This window comes from Frieseomelitta varia, unplaced genomic scaffold (assembly GCF_011392965.1).
Source record: "Frieseomelitta varia isolate USP_RPSP 00005682 unplaced genomic scaffold, Fvar_1.2 scaffold_428, whole genome shotgun sequence".
In the NCBI taxonomy this organism is placed as follows: domain Eukaryota; kingdom Metazoa; phylum Arthropoda; class Insecta; order Hymenoptera; family Apidae; genus Frieseomelitta; species Frieseomelitta varia.
The window spans coordinates 42,508-59,628 of NW_025110177.1; the positions used below are offsets into that span (position 1 = coordinate 42,508).

General features: G+C 30.8%; 3 protein-coding genes across 10 annotated transcripts; 2 read left to right on the forward strand and 1 right to left on the reverse strand.

Annotated features, from left to right (window-relative positions):
* Positions 1-86: 86 nt before the first annotated feature.
* Positions 87-2,658, reverse strand: LOC122531958 (motile sperm domain-containing protein 1-like). Of its 6 annotated transcripts, XM_043660322.1 has the most exons (7): positions 2,437-2,657; positions 2,058-2,177; positions 1,790-1,966; positions 1,564-1,727; positions 1,308-1,464; positions 696-839; positions 87-634 (listed from the first exon to the last, which is right to left on the reverse strand). In XM_043660322.1, the coding sequence occupies exons 3-7, from the start codon at positions 1,932-1,934 to the stop codon at positions 603-605; spliced, it is 642 nt and encodes a 213-aa protein (XP_043516257.1). In that variant the 5' UTR covers positions 1,935-1,966; positions 2,058-2,177; positions 2,437-2,657; the 3' UTR covers positions 87-602. The 6 variants fall into 6 exon arrangements, with proteins under 6 accessions (XP_043516257.1, XP_043516256.1, XP_043516260.1 ...); XM_043660321.1 differs by lacking the exon at positions 2,058-2,177 and having other exon boundaries at positions 2,437-2,653; XM_043660325.1 differs by lacking the exons at positions 2,058-2,177; positions 2,437-2,657 and adding an exon at positions 2,240-2,425.
* A 319-nt stretch (positions 2,659-2,977) lies between these two features.
* On the forward strand, positions 2,978-7,165 carry LOC122531956 (peptidyl-prolyl cis-trans isomerase cyp11). 3 transcript variants are annotated; one of them, XM_043660312.1, is made up of 9 exons: positions 2,978-3,304; positions 3,499-3,802; positions 3,871-3,958; positions 4,730-4,759; positions 4,840-4,985; positions 5,064-5,157; positions 5,233-5,485; positions 5,643-5,738; positions 5,805-7,165. In XM_043660312.1, the coding sequence occupies exons 2-9, from the start codon at positions 3,520-3,522 to the stop codon at positions 6,510-6,512; spliced, it is 1,698 nt and encodes a 565-aa protein (XP_043516247.1). In that variant the 5' UTR covers positions 2,978-3,304; positions 3,499-3,519; the 3' UTR covers positions 6,513-7,165. The 3 variants fall into 3 exon arrangements, with proteins under 3 accessions (XP_043516247.1, XP_043516249.1, XP_043516250.1); XM_043660314.1 differs by lacking the exon at positions 2,978-3,304 and having other exon boundaries at positions 3,713-3,802; positions 4,626-4,759; XM_043660315.1 differs by lacking the exons at positions 2,978-3,304; positions 3,499-3,802; positions 3,871-3,958 and adding an exon at positions 4,130-4,325 and having other exon boundaries at positions 4,626-4,759.
* A 133-nt stretch (positions 7,166-7,298) lies between these two features.
* On the forward strand, positions 7,299-10,657 carry LOC122531955 (maternal embryonic leucine zipper kinase-like). The gene is made up of 13 exons (XM_043660311.1): positions 7,299-7,570; positions 7,678-7,828; positions 7,932-8,041; positions 8,110-8,263; positions 8,337-8,443; positions 8,525-8,692; positions 8,765-8,959; positions 9,041-9,158; positions 9,227-9,304; positions 9,755-9,836; positions 9,933-10,083; positions 10,152-10,255; positions 10,314-10,657. The coding sequence occupies exons 1-13, from the start codon at positions 7,427-7,429 to the stop codon at positions 10,579-10,581; spliced, it is 1,830 nt and encodes a 609-aa protein (XP_043516246.1). The 5' UTR covers positions 7,299-7,426; the 3' UTR covers positions 10,582-10,657.
* The last annotated feature ends 6,464 nt before the right edge of the window (positions 10,658-17,121 follow it).

Here is a 17,121-nt window from a genome sequence, read left to right on the forward strand (position 1 = left end):
ATGTGAAACTTTTATAATTATCTTTTTTACTATACAATCGGGTTATGTTATAATTATATTGTAATTATAACAATAAACAATCATTCTATATGTCAAATACTTTTATTTAAGAGTACTTAAAATTTGAAGCCCATTTTACAAAGGATATTTATACATTTTTACACGAGATCGTGTTTCTTTAGAATATATGCATAATTATTAATGTATTTTGTATACATAATGCTTTTATATACAAAGCATTAATTCCGATATGAACATTAATGTATTTTTATATTTTAACGTGAAATATATAAAAAGACTGTAATTTTGCTAAAATTTTAATATATGTACAAATCTTTTTTATGCATACATAAGGCAATGAAGCACAAATTTGAATAAGAATATATTCATCACACACTTAAAAGAGTAAAAGATTTTATATATGTTAATAAATATTTATATTAGCCACAATATAGTGTGACAGTTTATTGTATACAGACTAGTGTTAGGTATATCCAGTGACAAAAAATGAGGCCCAATGTTAAAAAAACCTAACATTAATTGTGCTTTTATTTCACGATTTTAATCATGATAAGTTTGTTTTATATGTATAAAGACAAAAGTTACAACCTTAAAATAATAATTGTGACCATACCTGTAATAAATAAAAAATTGTTACTTACGTTTTTCATCCTATATAAGTTATGAATACTTACCCAATACAAATGAAAATATTAATTTAAAATTTACAGACAAATGAAGATAATCAGGCACTCTATTATTTTGTTCTCCTTCTGTAGGCAAAAGCAATCCAATTATGCAAATTATTCCAGCAAATAATGCTATATAATTTGTCCCTCCTACAAATTATTAGAATATTTATTAAAATAACTTATTTTTTCATTTAAAATAATTAATTTTTTATTTTAAGTATTTATTTTTGATTATTAAGAGTAAGACATGAATTTGCATTTAAAAAAATTATTCAATTGAAATAGATATGTTAAAAAAATTTTTATCACACATAATATTGGATTGAATGGCATTAAAAATATTATATATGATTTCATCTAAGTAACTAAATATTAAATTAGTAAATTACATTAGTAAAAATAATTTTAAATACTAACTTATTAATCTTTATCCATAGATTATTTCATATCTGAAGATAAATACATTGTGTTCTTATTTTGAATGTTTCCACGAAATAAATCATGTTTTGATTTGGTGGTTTCAGTGTATATTCTGCTTAATAATGCTTTTGCCATTCAAACATAAAACAGTGATGTATGTTATTTATATAATTGTTATAAATATTTTGGACTTACTGTCAATTGCTTTATTTTGAGTTATGAGAGCATAAGATTGTTGTTGTCTAGTTTCATTTATTGGAAGTTGTTGAAACATCTCAGGATCTGGTGTAGATCTTCCAACTGTTTCTGTACCAGGAAGTAATTTAGCTTCAACATCTCTTTGTCCTATGGTCTATTAATTTTTAGAATGTTAAATGTGAAAAATTCTACTATTTTGTTAATGAAATGAAATATTTAGTTTTACATTAAGATATAATACACCCATAAGTACCTGTTTAGTTGGATGTTCTTGCATTTGTATCCTAAATTTGTCGACAACATTGCAATTACTAAATACAACAGCTGTATGTCTGACAACAATGTCAATACAATATCGTGATTTTAATGTCCCTTCTGGCTCAACAACTTTATATTTATTTGGCGCAGTGCATAGTACTGTAGTTATAATGAAAGTTATAATAATAGCTTTTATAGTAACTTATAATAATAATACACACCTTTAAATCTTATTGGAAAATCATATGGGTTATGCAATGTTAAAACTCGTTTGTGAGTAGACTGATCGTCCAAAAAGAAAGTGATACTGTGAGGAAATACAAATACTGGTAATTTCCGTGAAGTTGTTGCTAGTTGGGACTGCATTATATTGGTCTAATTTTATGTGGTCCATGCACCTACAATATTATGCTATTACATATATGTCTAAATTTATTGTCTGAATTTATGTTGCAATATATACATATGTAAAACATTTTAAATATTTACTTTATATATTTTCAATTAATTTTGTAGAAACTTTCTGTAAGTGTATTGGATTTGTTATATTTCAAAATTAAAACATTTATAGTAGACAAATAACATGGTTATATGGTTAATATGACTTACCTAAAAAAAGAAGTTAAGTACTCTGTGGCTTAACGAAATTACATTAAAAATTATATACTAACAAATATTAGACGTAACAATTTCTCAAAATGAATAAAAATATGAACAAATATTAGAACGTTCTTAAACAAACTGTTAACTAATCCAATTCTGTGCTTTGTTTAAAAAGAATGTCTAATTATTCTAATTAACGACTTCAATGAGTTGCAATAAACGCTTAATTAGTTGTATAATGATTTCATTAAAGTTTAATATTTACAAGCGTGTAGCGTTACAGGTCCATTTGATCGAATACTGCACTGTTGATCTTCCTAGTGAAACAGTTGTTCATGGTTTTCATCATACCACCATTTTTCGTTTACCAACACTTACTATTGTGTACGTGAACAAGTTGATTGTGTGATTTTCTCGTTTTTCCCTAGCTTATCATTATAAATCAGCTGATTAATTTCATATCTTTTTTATGAAAAGATTTCAATGGTATAAAAAAATCACATTATCAGCGATACGTTATCTCTATTTAAATCAATCGATGATTTAGCAATAAAAGAATTTAAATAAATTTCAATGCGTAAAATGGTTCTAGATATTTTAAATATCGTTTATAAAATTCCCTAACTTAACTGAAAATGGAAATAATAAAAATGATATGTACTACAATTTTCGTTTTATTTAAAATGAAAGATTAGACCTGAAGATAGATTTCAGATTTTAATCAAAATTTATCTAAAAACAATAAATTGCATATACATGTATTTACGTATATTTATACGAAAATCAGATATAAATCAATTGTGTAGTAATGTAGTGTAGGGGAAAAGTATGTTAAGATATTTTGTTGGCCACCATACGTAAAATATTAACAATACTCGCACGAATTCAACAATATGGCACCGGGTGCTGGGGCTTATAAGTAATTACATGATTACGTTAATCGAATATTGTTAATATTACCATATTAATATAATAACGTTGTGCGTTAATATAAAATGATTAGAATACTACGTACATTTTAATAAATAGTAATAATATACTGAGTAAGAAAAATAATTGCATAGCGATTCTAACCTTACTTCGGAATTTTCGGTTCTTAAGTTTCATCTGGATTTTTATTTTTTAATATAACGGTAAAAATTTTTGCATAAACATATTTAGTCATTATATTAATATGAATTACTTTTAGATTTCATTAGTACATTCTTAAAGATTTGTATTTTTTAATTGTATTATTTAATTATAAGACTGTGAATCAAAAACTTTTATTATATTTTTATGTAATATTTATAATAAATATCAATTTTATTTGTTTCTATATTTTTAGAAATATATAAAGGAAGAAACCATGGTTAATGTTAATCCCAGAGTATTCTTTGATATAGAAGTGGGCGGACTCCCAATGGGTCGCATAGTGTTTGAACTATTTGCAGACATTTGTCCAATAACATGTGAAAATTTTCGTGCACTTTGTACTGGAGAAAAAGGACTTGGAAAAACAACTAGCAAACAATTGCACTATAAAGGAATTGTTTTTCATAGAGTAGTTAAGGATTTTATGATTCAAGGTGGTGATTTTTCAGTAGGTAATGGAACTGGAGGAGAGTCAATTTATGGTGGAACATTTGCAGGTATATTTACAAATACATTTTACCTATTATAATTAAGAATGAGTATTATTTACAGTAATATTTTTCAGATGAAAATTTTATTATAAAACATAATAAACCATTTTTATTATCTATGGCAAATCGTGGTAGAGATACAAATGGTTCACAATTTTTTATGTGAGTATTTATAAAAAAAGAAATACACAAACTTTAATAATATAATATAATATAAAAATATATTTTAAATAGAACGAAACAATCGATTAGGTGTATAAACAAAGAAAAGTGCAGGATGGTGTAATATATGTACACTTTATATATAGCCTTTAAAAGTCATCAGATATTAATCCATTATATTATTTTACTAAATATTTATTTTGCATGTATTATTAACAAACATGATCAGCTTGTTGAAAGTTAATATTTATACTTGCAAACAGAATTTTTTTTTGTGTGTATAAATTTTATTTTTTAATATTTCTACTGGCTCAAAATTATGTTTCTCTGCAGACAGATGTATACTTTGTCAACCTCAAAGGTAAAGGTAATAGGAATTTAATATACATTTATTTTCGTGTCAACATTTTTCCATGTTAATATATATTTAAATATGTTCCAAATAAGTAACAGGTGATATAATTAAATAGAAGGATAATTGGGTTTGTTGATTTTAGCAATAAATTTGATTATCCTTTATTAACTCTTGATGTTAATCATGTCATTGTAAAGTTGTTCAGTATTTAATAAATTATATGAAACACTTAATTTTTCCCGTGAATACTGAAAAGTGTAGGAGTAAAAATATCTTTGAAGGAATGAATAACTTAGCTATATTTCTGTGTAGTCGTGAGGGAAGGGTCTACAAACCACTGCTACAACACAATGACCAATGAAAGCTGGCTCTTTCTGTTCATCTCTCATCCCCTTAATCATATTTTGTTGTTGTAGTACAACACAACCAGCGCCTCACCTCGACAAGTAAGTAGCAGTAAATAACATTTCGATTATTGAAATGATACTTGAACAGTACTTGTCATATTGAAATGTTAAATTTTTAGTGTCCATGTGGTTTTTGGAGAAGTAGTGTCTGGCCAGGAAATTGTAACACATATTGAGGGACTTCCAGTAGACCGTATGTCTCGACCCTTACAAGATGCGAAGGTTGTAAATTGTGGAGAACTTGTATTGAAAGTTAAAAGTAAAAGTATGTTTCGGGTTATTACAAACTGCAAAGTTAATATAATTATTGATTGTAATTAAAGTTAATTATACTTATTTATAGCAAAGAAACGTGAAACGAAGGACAGCAGTTCGTCTGAATCTGATTCTGATTCATATGCAGAGAAACCTAAGAAGAAGAAAAAGGCCAAGAAAAAGTATAGTGTATTCATGTTTTGTAACACACAAAATAGTTTTAAAAATACGGAATAAAATATTTACTTATGTTACAGCAAAAAAAGAACAAAATCAGAAGATGGTGAAATTCACGATTCAAATGAAGATGATCTTGGAAAACCTCATCCTTTAGTTTCAGTTACAAAAATTGATCCTGATGAAATACCTGAAGTACCAGCAAATAAATTTTTATATAGAGCAGGACCTACTAATAATGCAAATCAAAAAGAATTTAGGCAACACTATGGAAGGGATCGGGTACGATCACATAGAAAAACTGGTCGCATATTTAAAGGAAGAGGAATATTTGTAAGTATTTGTATGAAAATAAATAATGGTATGTATAAATTTTGTAAATGAATTTCAAAATTTTTGTAAATGAATTGTTTCATTGTTAAAATGTTCTTGAAACATCCAACCTAATGGAAGGTAAATAAGAATAAATAAGAATAAATAATATTTTCAGCGATATCATACACCTTCACGTAGTCGTTCGAGAAGTGTCACACCACCTCATTGGAAACAAGCTCAAAATCGTACTATTAAGTTACATGAATTTCAGGTATAGTTTAATTACTTATATAATTAATTATATATTCTAATTTGTATATTCTAATTTACATTACAGAAATTAGAGAAAGAACGATTAAAGAAAGAAGAGGAATTAAAGAAACGTGAAGCCGATAGAATTAAAAAATTTACCGAAAATCCTGATGAAGATAATCAGGTAGTGGACAAATTTGACATTGAAGCACACATAACTGAAGAATTAGAAAATAAAGAAAACGATCAATCAGATGATAAAAAGAGTGTCAATAAAAATGTGGATCAAGATCAGGATAACTTAAATACTAGTACAGATGTTAATGACGCCATTACAAAAGATAAAGTAGATGGAAAACATAAAAATGAAAAAATAATTAAACGTGATTTACATCGATCGTATGGTGATAGATCTTCACGGCGAGAATCGCGTGATAGAAGTAAAAGGCGTGGAAGTGGTCGATCTAGATCACGAGATCGGCGAAGATCTCGAGACAGAGATTATGATCGTAGAAATAGCCGTGATAGGAGAAATAGAAGAAATTATTATCCTCGAAGACGAGAGTCATATAGGATCAACAGGCCTGGCAGAGACAATTATAGATATAACGATAGACGCAATGATTACAGAAGAACGAATAATTCTAACTCTAACTACGATGCGGATATAAATTCATCTCGCTATGATAAAAATCGAAGAAAAAGTGATAATAATTCAGACTCTAATAATCAACCAAAATTTAAACGCCGCTCACGTTCAACTAGTTCTAGTAGTCAGCACTCCAAAGACTAAATGCAATATTTCTTTACCATCATTTCTGCATAATACAAAAGAAAGTATAATTTATGAAGTAAAGTACAATTATGTTCTCAAATTTTTTGTTAGAATTTGTTTCTTCATAGCATAAAAATTTATGTAATAGGAAAGTTCAAGTTTATAATAGTTGAATAAAATATGATGTTCAAACATAAACTTCAATTTTTTGGTACTTAGAATTTGGTAATTAGAATTGTCTTTTATATGATAATAATAATTTTGATATTTCTACAAAATATAACACGTTGAACTCTATAATTGTTTGTTCAGTTCTATAAACAAACATGAAGCTGAAATATTTAACATTAAATACATCTAACTCTCTATATATATCATCATACTGTAAATTAAAAATACTTTTATAGTTAGTGATTAATACATATTTATAAGTTGCGTTCAAGAAAGAACGTTTTTTACAGATTCCGTATATCTTTTTCGTATGCAAACTTAGTGAAAACATTCAAATATATAAATGGGATTATATTTTATTGTGTAAGGCTGTTCATAGAGAGTTATGAAAGTTTAGATAAAATGATGAAAATAATTGTAATTTTCATATAATTTAAAAAAAAACATATTAATATGTTGTATAATCATTATTCAAAATAAAGAAGAGGTATTATATTCTACGTTTATAAAATTATTTTTAAATACCAACGGAAATTATACGCGAAACAAAAGCCTCTAACCTGTAATATTTGATATCCTCAAAAGTTTCCAAACTATATTTTTATATTGGTAGTATTAATGCTCTGAAGATAGCTTTCCATATAAGTTCGCTTTGATTGGCTTTTAAATCTTGTTTACGTTAAGATTTGTGAATTCAAAAGTGATGTAATTGACAGCGAATAATTATTATATATCAGTGAATTTTTCATAAACTTATTAAAATGGTACGATATATTGCGCTCAAAGGCCTGTACGATTTGGAAAAGACCATCGGAAGTGGAGGATTCGCTAAAGTAAAACTTGCCACACATATTGCAACCGGCGAAAAAGTTGCTATCAAAATAATGGACAAAATATCATTGGGTGTAAATGATTTTTATAATTTTATAAATCTTACGATTTTATTATTTTATCTTATAAATCTATGATAATAAAGCATAATAAAATCGTAAATAAATTTTTGAATTCCTAGGACGATTTACCAAGAGTTAAGCTAGAAGTCCAAGCATTAAAAACTTTATTACATCAACATATTTGTCGATTGTATCAAGTAATAGAAACAGATAGTCATTATTTTATGGTAATAGAATACTGTTCAGGAGGAGAACTATTCGATCATATTGGTAGTATTATATATTACTTTAACTTTTGAGTTTTTTATTATCTTGTTTTATCACCTAAATTTAGTAGGAATAACGAAAATTGTGATTTTATTTATATTTATAGTTGAAAAAAATAGGCTTTCCGAAACTGAATCGCGGAAATTTTTTCGCCAAATTGTGTCTGCAGTGGCATATTTGCATAGTTTAGGATATGCTCACCGTGACTTAAAACCAGTAAGTTATCTTTTATTTTATGATTCAGTATTTGTATAAATAGCAAATAATAATTATTCGGTATACAGGAAAATGTCCTGTTGGACAGAGAAGAGAACTTAAAGCTCATAGATTTTGGATTATGTGCAAAACCAAAAAATGGGATAGATTCTCATTTACAAACATCCTGTGGTTCTCCAACATATGCAGCTCCAGAGCTTATATTAGGAAAGAAATATTTAGGTAATACTTTAATATTTAATATGTTTAATATATTCCTATAATGTTATATTGAAAATAAAATTAATGTTTATAGGTTCAGAAGTAGATATATGGAGTATGGGAGTCCTACTATATGCATTACTTTGTGGTTTTCTCCCCTTTGATGACAATAGTATAGAGAATTTATATAGAAAGATCCTTGTAAAATTTTTTAGTTCGAAAATATATTATTGATAAATAATGATACTGATAAGTATATATTAATAATAGTAATAATTTTAGAGTGGTAAATATGATGAACCAAGCTGGTTATCAAGTAGTAGTAAAAGACTGATACGAGCAATGCTACAGATAGATCCAAAAAAGAGAATTACTATTCAGGAATTGTGCAATCATCCATGGATTACAGCCGGATTTCTTAATCCTGTTTCATTTGTTCATAAAACCAATGTAAATAATTTGTCTATACAGTGATGTATGTACATATACATATTTCAATTTTTTAATAAGCAAAAATTATAGTTTGAAAAAGACGATGACGTACTAAGTACTATGTCTGCAATATGCGGCGAACATGCTTCAGACATATGGAGAAAACTTGTAAAAAGTGATAGAACTGATTACAGGACTGCCACATATCTTTTACTTTTAGACAGAAAGCTTCGCGGACTTTCACTTCGAATATCACCTTCTGCAAAATCTCATTTTAAATCTGAGGTAATGTAATAAGACGTAGTTTAAATATAGTTTAAATATATCTTTGAAACTAAGGTAGAATTAATATTTTATTATCTGTAGTGTGAGGGAGGAGGTAATAGCATCATAACTAAACTTGATTGTTCTCCAAGAAGTAAATCTGTTAAATCACCAGTAACAGATGCTGATTACAAGATTTTACCAAAATCTCCCGATGCCAGTAAGTTTTACTAGTTTTTTGTTTTTTTTTTAGGTTAAAAAATTATTATTGTATTATTTTTTATCTAGCTAATGACTTCACGGAACCACATTTGCCTGGTAGAAAACGACTTCGAAGTAAGGATGAAGATGATGGATATTCTCCTGGTATGTTTCGCAAATTTCTCTTTTATTACGAAAAATTTGATTCATAATGCTCATTTTGTTTCATTAAACAATTTTCAGAAGTTTTTGTGTTTTATTACAGCCGTACTACTTAATTTTATAACGTATTTTCTAAAGTTTACTTCTAATTAGGTGATGCTAGCCATCTAATTAGAAACTTTAATTAAAGTTTCCAAGTACCATAAATTGCTGTGGTTGCGTGAAAAGCAGATAATTAAAGAAGACCAACGACTTGCAAACAAACACAATTTGGAGTTACAAATAGCTATTTATAAGAATGCTTTATCCCATTCCTTTCTGCAAGATATAATACCTTTTTACTATTTCTTATCTCTTTTTCTCAGTTCCTTTTAACTTTTAATTATTCATGCTTTTTATGTGATTTCAATTTTACGTGCAATTTATATAACAATTAATAAAAATTGTTTGCAGTTCCTACAAAGAGAGTTGCAGAAAAAGATAGGTTTGTTTGTACTCCAACTAATACTCCAACTAATACAGGATTGGAATCAAGGTAATATTGTAATAAGTATCAGGGTATCATAATACTAATTATAATAACAACGAAGTAATAGTTAAAGAAAATATTCAAGAAAAAAAAAATATTTAGGGGATCGCAATCGTCTACACCGGGAAGTGCAAGAAAAGTAATAATGGGTCTGGAACGTGGTTTAAATCGAATGCGATGTGTTTTGACACCAAAGAGACGCGTGAAAATTGAAAATACCGATCCTGAACAACCTAATGTACTTTCTGGAAAGGTATTTGTCTAATTACTTGTATAAGTGATAATTCTAGATTGAATTTACTATGATGATTCTTTTTGAAGGGTCTTTGTAATGTATCGTCAACATCCAACGATGACCCGAAATATGTTCTTTCACAATTACGTCGTGCTCTTCGTCGTAAAGGAATCATGTGTCATCAAAAAGGGTAATGCTTAAAAATGTTAATAACGTGTAATATTTTTATTATGAAAATATTTCCTTAGGTTTATCCTGCAAGGAGAAACGGAAGATTGTACAGAAGATAACAAAGATAGTGTGCGACCATTCTCATCCAGAAATGCTTGTTCCTTCGAATTAGAAGTTTGTTTATTAGAGGGTGTTTCAAACAAAAAATTAGTCGGTATTCGAAGAAAACGTTTAAAGGGTGATGCATGGGTTTATAAGCGGGTATGCGAAGAAGTTCTTGCTCTGGCAGCTAAAGATCTATCTGCAGAATCAGAAGGTTCAACAGAATCGAAATGTCCTATATAAAGTGTTCCTGACAAACATATATCCTTAATAATATAAATATATATTGAAAATAATACTTCACGAAAAGTCAATGAGACTATTCGATCATACATATTTTGATCTCCACTAATTATGTTAAATATATAGATTTTAGGTAAGGCAGATATAATTTTGTATGTACAATTTCAACAGATTATGGCAGCTTTGGCATGTGTATATTTGCATCAAATGTTAGAATGTAGTTTCTTCTGAGAAGAAACAATCATAGGGGAAATATCATAAAAATATGAAAGTTATAATGAATATTTCTCCAACTTTACAATGATATATAGAAAAACTTATAGTTCCAGTGATTATTACAATCATTAATTGTGTAATATTGTTTATACAGTACAAGGGAATTATGAAAAAATTTTATTATTTCTTATAATTTTCATTTAGTAATAAAGTATCATTAAAACTCACTTTTTATACATTAAAAGTATATTATGTATTATTGTATAAAAGTAATCAGACAATAAAAATGAAGATATATATATATTTCTATAAATTAAAATGATTCTATAAAATGTTAAAGAATAAAACCTTTGGTAGACTGAAGTTATCAATACGAACAGCAGTTCGATCGCAGTACAAAGAAACTTTTTAAAACAAGAATTATGAATTTCAGCCGCTTCCAGTGGAATATGTAAAGCTCCGTTTTGAGTCTATGCCGCAGATATAAAACATCGCGGCTCGTTTGAACCGCACGCCAACTATTATGGACAAGGCAAAGTTATAAAATCACCACAAATCGATCAGCATAAAGTGAAGCCGCATGCACTTTGCTTTATGGTCAAACCGACCTTTTATCTTTGCCCGCTCAATAATCGTCTTGTACTTGTTCGTAAGTAGTCTTGCCGAGCTCTACGCCGCTGAGGTTCGACTGGCACGCTCTGATTTCGATCGAAACAAAGCGATATCCGCAGGAGATCGAGTTATTCGAAGCACGTAAACGCGGGAATAAAGGCATTCTGAAATCGCCGGGATGACTGTAGAAGTTTTGTAAGTAGCAAATTTGATTTTTGTATTTTGTAGAAATTTTATGGACAGTTCCAAATTCTTCTAAAGAAGGGTAATATTTACCTATCTTTTATTTTCGCGACTTGACGGTAACTGTAACTGTTGAAGAAATGCAACAAAACGAATATACTAAATCATAAGTTTTTTATTGTAGCAAATTTCACGTCGAAAACCTACTATTAAAATCGTCGAATTATTACACGATCGAATTAATTTTATGGTGATTGACTTTTCACGACGAGGAATAGAACAGCGGCCTCTCAACTACAGTCGTTTCGTGCTGGATAATATCTTGATGGGCCGATTAATTAAACGGGTTATTTCGCAAAATTAATCAAACAGTTACGGAGACAAAAAGCGCGGACGATATAAATGAAGCAACCGCGTAAGACGCGGACCTAAGTCGTCCCTGGGTATAAATTACAATTAACCGCTGTAGCATGCGTGCGCGTTCGCGTGAGCGCACGCACGTGCAACTTACGGTATTAAACTCATCCTGCATTTTATCGAAACACGCCGAAGAATATCGCGCTAGAAGAAGAACGCCATCGGGTGGTCAGGTATACAAGGATCTTCGTAGAAGGTTTTTTTTTCCATCTGAACCAATCAAAGATGCTTCCAGGCCAATGATTAAGCTGTCTAACAATTATTACGACGCCATTTGCATATTACTCGGCAGCTCTCGGGCAACGTTTCATTTCAGCGAAAGGAAATTTTCGAAACGGTTGATTTACGATATCGATTTCGAGGCCAGTTGAAAAAAAAAAAAAAGAAATTAGAAAACCAGCCTTTGAAAATTGTCTGCTGTTATTTTATGGAACTTACATACATATATGATCGTTATAAATTGAGTCTATTCGTCCCTCTTTTAGTCGATGGTGAATTAATGACATTGATTGGATAAATTGTGTAAGACATTTTTCTTAAATATATGGAGAATATTATTTTTTTAATTACATCAATATAACATTTAAATATAATGTCGATTATATTTAAATATTTAATATTAATAAGTATTAATATTTAATTTCTTATTGTAAGTACAAAATTAAATGGGTTCTGTAAAAAATATTGACAAATTTTACTAGAGCCGAATCTTTTAAAAAATTAAATCAACATAATGCAAATCCTCGAATTTTGGAAATAATGTAAGATATAGATTGCTGGCCAAAAGTGTTTTCTATCGTGCATAAAATATTCAAGAAAATAAAATTTATTCTCGTGTCACCATTTTCTATAATAATAATAAAAAAAAACTACATAGAGATTTAAGTTTCAGAGTTAGAATTTCAATATTACCCTGACAACGTCGTTCGTTCGTACCGGCCATCACAAATTATAGTATAAACTCGCGATTAAGGATCACCGATTTCTTATCCGTTCATCGAGTTACCCCGTGTCCGATCGTTACGGTTGTTCGCAGGATAAAAGAAAGGGACTGCGAGTCAAGCAGACCGTAGTCGATGGACGTACATATGCGTATGTTATTCACCACGTGCCCTTCGTTCTCGCCAATGGATCGGGTGTCGTACACCGGCTCGTACCAATTACCGTCTGGCCGCCGGTTAATTAAGGATTGGGGCAATGAGGCCCGGCGATGCAGTTTCCGTGATAATGATTATCTGCGACGGTAATTGAGCGAGCTGTTACGCCAGCAAACCGAGACATCGGCGAACGTCGAGAATAAAGAACCAGGAAACTTGTGATATCTTGTTTCAGAAAGATTTGAGAAGAAGAAAAATCAGCATTGTCAGCACGTAAGGTACAATAACTGAAGCGACTGTTACAACTTCGTGAAGAAAGAATCACGTAACAATTCACTTGATCTCATTTTTGACAATCTTGAGTTTGTTGTTTTTTTTAGAGATGTTTTTATATTATTATACAGCAAGTAGGAAAATGAGGATACTTCTTTTGCAAAAATTCAAATGTCTCTAAAAACATTGAAATTGAGATACATAATTATTTGATATATCTGATGGTTCAATTTCCTCTTTAATATCGCCCATATTGTAGACCAATTTCACTTGACCCCTAAACAGGTGGGGAATACCCGGACGAAGAATAAAGGATGGAAATGGGGTAATGTTCGCGTGTTTTATGTCTTATTTAGCATAATAATATTGAAAACAAATTTATTCATATACTTTACATTTGAAATCTTTTTTAATCTAAATCATTAAACCCACTTTTTAATGTATTCCTTATATACTTTCAAATTAAATCCACCAACGATCCATCTTTCTAGAGGCATAGATTAATTGTCTCTTCTTTGTCTGCTAATAAGGTGAATAATTTTGAAGTAAAAGTAGGTAGAAAGATCTTTGCAATCTTTTAACATCAACCATTAACTCTTCATTAACATTAAATGTTTAGAACCGTTATCTCATTAGTGATCATAATTTTCAAATAATTTTCTAATTAATTCGAAATCGATGCTGCAGATATGAATAGAAATTTTCTTTATTTCGATAGATCTTTGTCCAAACTTTCCTACAGTAGAATTCTATTTTTGTTTTTAATTTTAACCTTATCATAATTCTTCAGTAGATCTAGTGTTCATACAGATATTAATAATTTAAATTTTCTCTACTTTAATGGATCTATTTCTAAAAGAATCTCAAGTCAACTTTCCATTTTAGCTTATCACATTCGTTGGTGTTAATATACGGAAAGAGGAATTTCTTTTATTTTATATAGATCTTTGTACAAAGGCTTTTTGTTTAATAATAAAAGAATCTTTCTTTTTGAATGCAATTCAACAAGTTTTGACAATTCTACGGTAGTTCAATTCCAAATTAATAGACAGACACCACGATAGAAAAATTTCTAGTCAAACGTTTTCTCAATCATACTGCCTCCAAACTTTTCACGAGTAGCGTATCATCAAATTACGTCCGCTTACTTATAACTCACCTTTGCGAGAGCCTAGATTAATCGTCCTTTCTTCATCTGCATAGGTACGGGGTACCAAAGCAGCAGAGGTACGTGAATAATTCCAGCAGGAAGGAGGGAGAAACTTCTTTGGATGACCTGGGAGGCGAGCCTGCAAGTAAAACGGCTGGACGAGGATCGGTGTGGATGTACGCGGGCACGAACAGGTACGCGTTCATAGACGAAGAAAAGGTAAGGGTGGCACGCGCGGCCCGCTTCTATCGCTTCCGGGCATCAGCGTGCTCGCGAGCCGCGGCTAATTGCTCTTTAATGCAAGCGAGCGAGCGCGTTGCTTTTCTTAGACGTCGAGGGAAACTGACCGACGTCCTGCACGGCCGTAAGAAGCAGAATATGCGAGATTTATGCCGGCCCCCGGACTTTTCGTCACGCTTTGTTTGGAGCACGGTTCTAGTTTTGAGAAAACTCTCTTCTTTGAGGCCTCTCTTCCTTCTTTTTAATTGCGACGGATAACTGTGCGTCTGATATCGATCTACGCCTGGATATACGTACAATTAGACTACAACACGGTTAATAATTGGGGAACAACGTGTACGGATTGAGAAACATCGTAGAAACTTTCTCGTTTTTAAATTATGCATTGGTCATGACGTTGAGCAATGCAGAATTTTTCTTTTCTGTGCCGATGATTTGTTTTAAAATTTTCACCATTGCCGGGCTTAATAGGTCGTCGTAGATTTTTCTGTATCTACGTTGATTCCCATGGGTGTCAACAGCGTAAGCAAATTTGTTGCTCGTGGGTCTGATCCAATGCGTTCCAATGAATCGAATTTGTCATTTATTTCGATATGTTGATTTGTAATAGTGCTGGTTTCTTTTGTTTTTAAATTAAGAGATATATAATACATGAAAAAATATATGTTATTTTATATTAATAGAAGCGGAAACAGGATCGTGGTTCATATCTTTTTAGCAAAATTAAAAATTCATTTAATCTACTATATTTATTCTCATCTTTTCCATGAAATGCTTCGTTCAGTTCCAAATTCCTCTGAAAAATGTATAAAACATCCGAATACTGCTGCCTGTAGTATTAGACACGTAAAATAATTTTCTACAAGTACAGTTTAATAGATGAAACAATTTTCTGCGTGTTTTACCAAAAATACTCGAACAAGTTGTCAGATATATTGTAAACTTCATGTTTCAAATCATATCATATATATATATATATATATATATATATATATATATATATATATATAATATTAAGAACACGTATTTTCATCTTTAGCATCAAAAACACAAGAGATTTTGACGATGACGTAATAATTATTCTCCAAGTCGTTTATTCTAAATTCTTTGTCATTCGATTCCATCTTGTGCTTCACTTTAATTCGTCGATTCCCGCGGTAAAAAACGTGCTTGCTCCTCAGAGGCCACATCTGTCGGGGAAGGCTCGTTAACGTGCGCTCGGTTCACGACAGAGAATGGACGACAGAAAAGTACATAATGGCCGAGATAGTAAATTTTATAAAATAATACCCTCCTCTATGGGGCTGCATATTCATTTTTCCGGAGGGTCCTCCCCACGGTTGTCCGGTGTCCGGCCCGGAGTCGTCTACATATGTATGAGCTTCTGCTGGACTCTGTTGGTCATGCCTCGGCGAATCGAGCTTTCTGCCCTTCATTTTTGCTGCCAGCGTCGTACACCCCTCCGGTATACGCGGCCCGGGACCGAATAAACAACCCGAGGCTCACCCGAAAAAAAAGAAGTCGGTTAAACCGGATGATTAGCACTCCTCGTCTCCTTTCCTTTATTCCGTGTGCAAGTTGCACAACGACGCTGTCGGACTTTTGGTAACTTCTTGCGAGTTGCACTTGACGAAATGGCGAGAAACTCAAGAGATGCTTTCGATGCATGTTACTCTTGATCGTGCCTTTCCACTCGTAGATTTTGAATATACGATAGCAGACTGTAGAATCAATAAATAGCAGAGAGAAATAAAAGTATATAGAAATAGAAGAGAGTAGGATTCTACGACTATCAAGTTTACTGCTCTTTATGATTCTTATATAGTAAAACTCCCAGTTTATATAGATATTTTATTCCTAATTATAATAAACTCTTGCTGATCGTGTCTCTTTATTTGTCTTCTTGATCTTCTGATATATATCCAAGTAAAAAATTGCTAGTAGAAACGTAAATCAATGGACTACGTCGGTTTATCCTACTCTTCTGTATAAACTGCAATTATATAGCTATTATAATAATATAACTATTCGTCTTGCAATAAATTTCCAACTCCCGACGGTCTTTTCCTCTTTACGCATTAAACACACCGTGTTACATTCGTATTACATTTGCCACCTGTGTAATCTACCCTCTTTCGGAATCTTCATAGTCATTCAAACGAACGTTCGACCGATTTCACCGTATCCTGTCGTTGCTGTGTGTTTGACGAGGGTCTAATTGCGAATCGGCTGGCACACACTTGGCCGTTCTTCCTTTCGTTTTCGTGGAGAGTTAGCGGCGGCGGGGCGGCTGCTTCTATAAAATTGTAGCCCCTTATCGTCGCAGAGGAAACGAAACATTAAATCGACTCC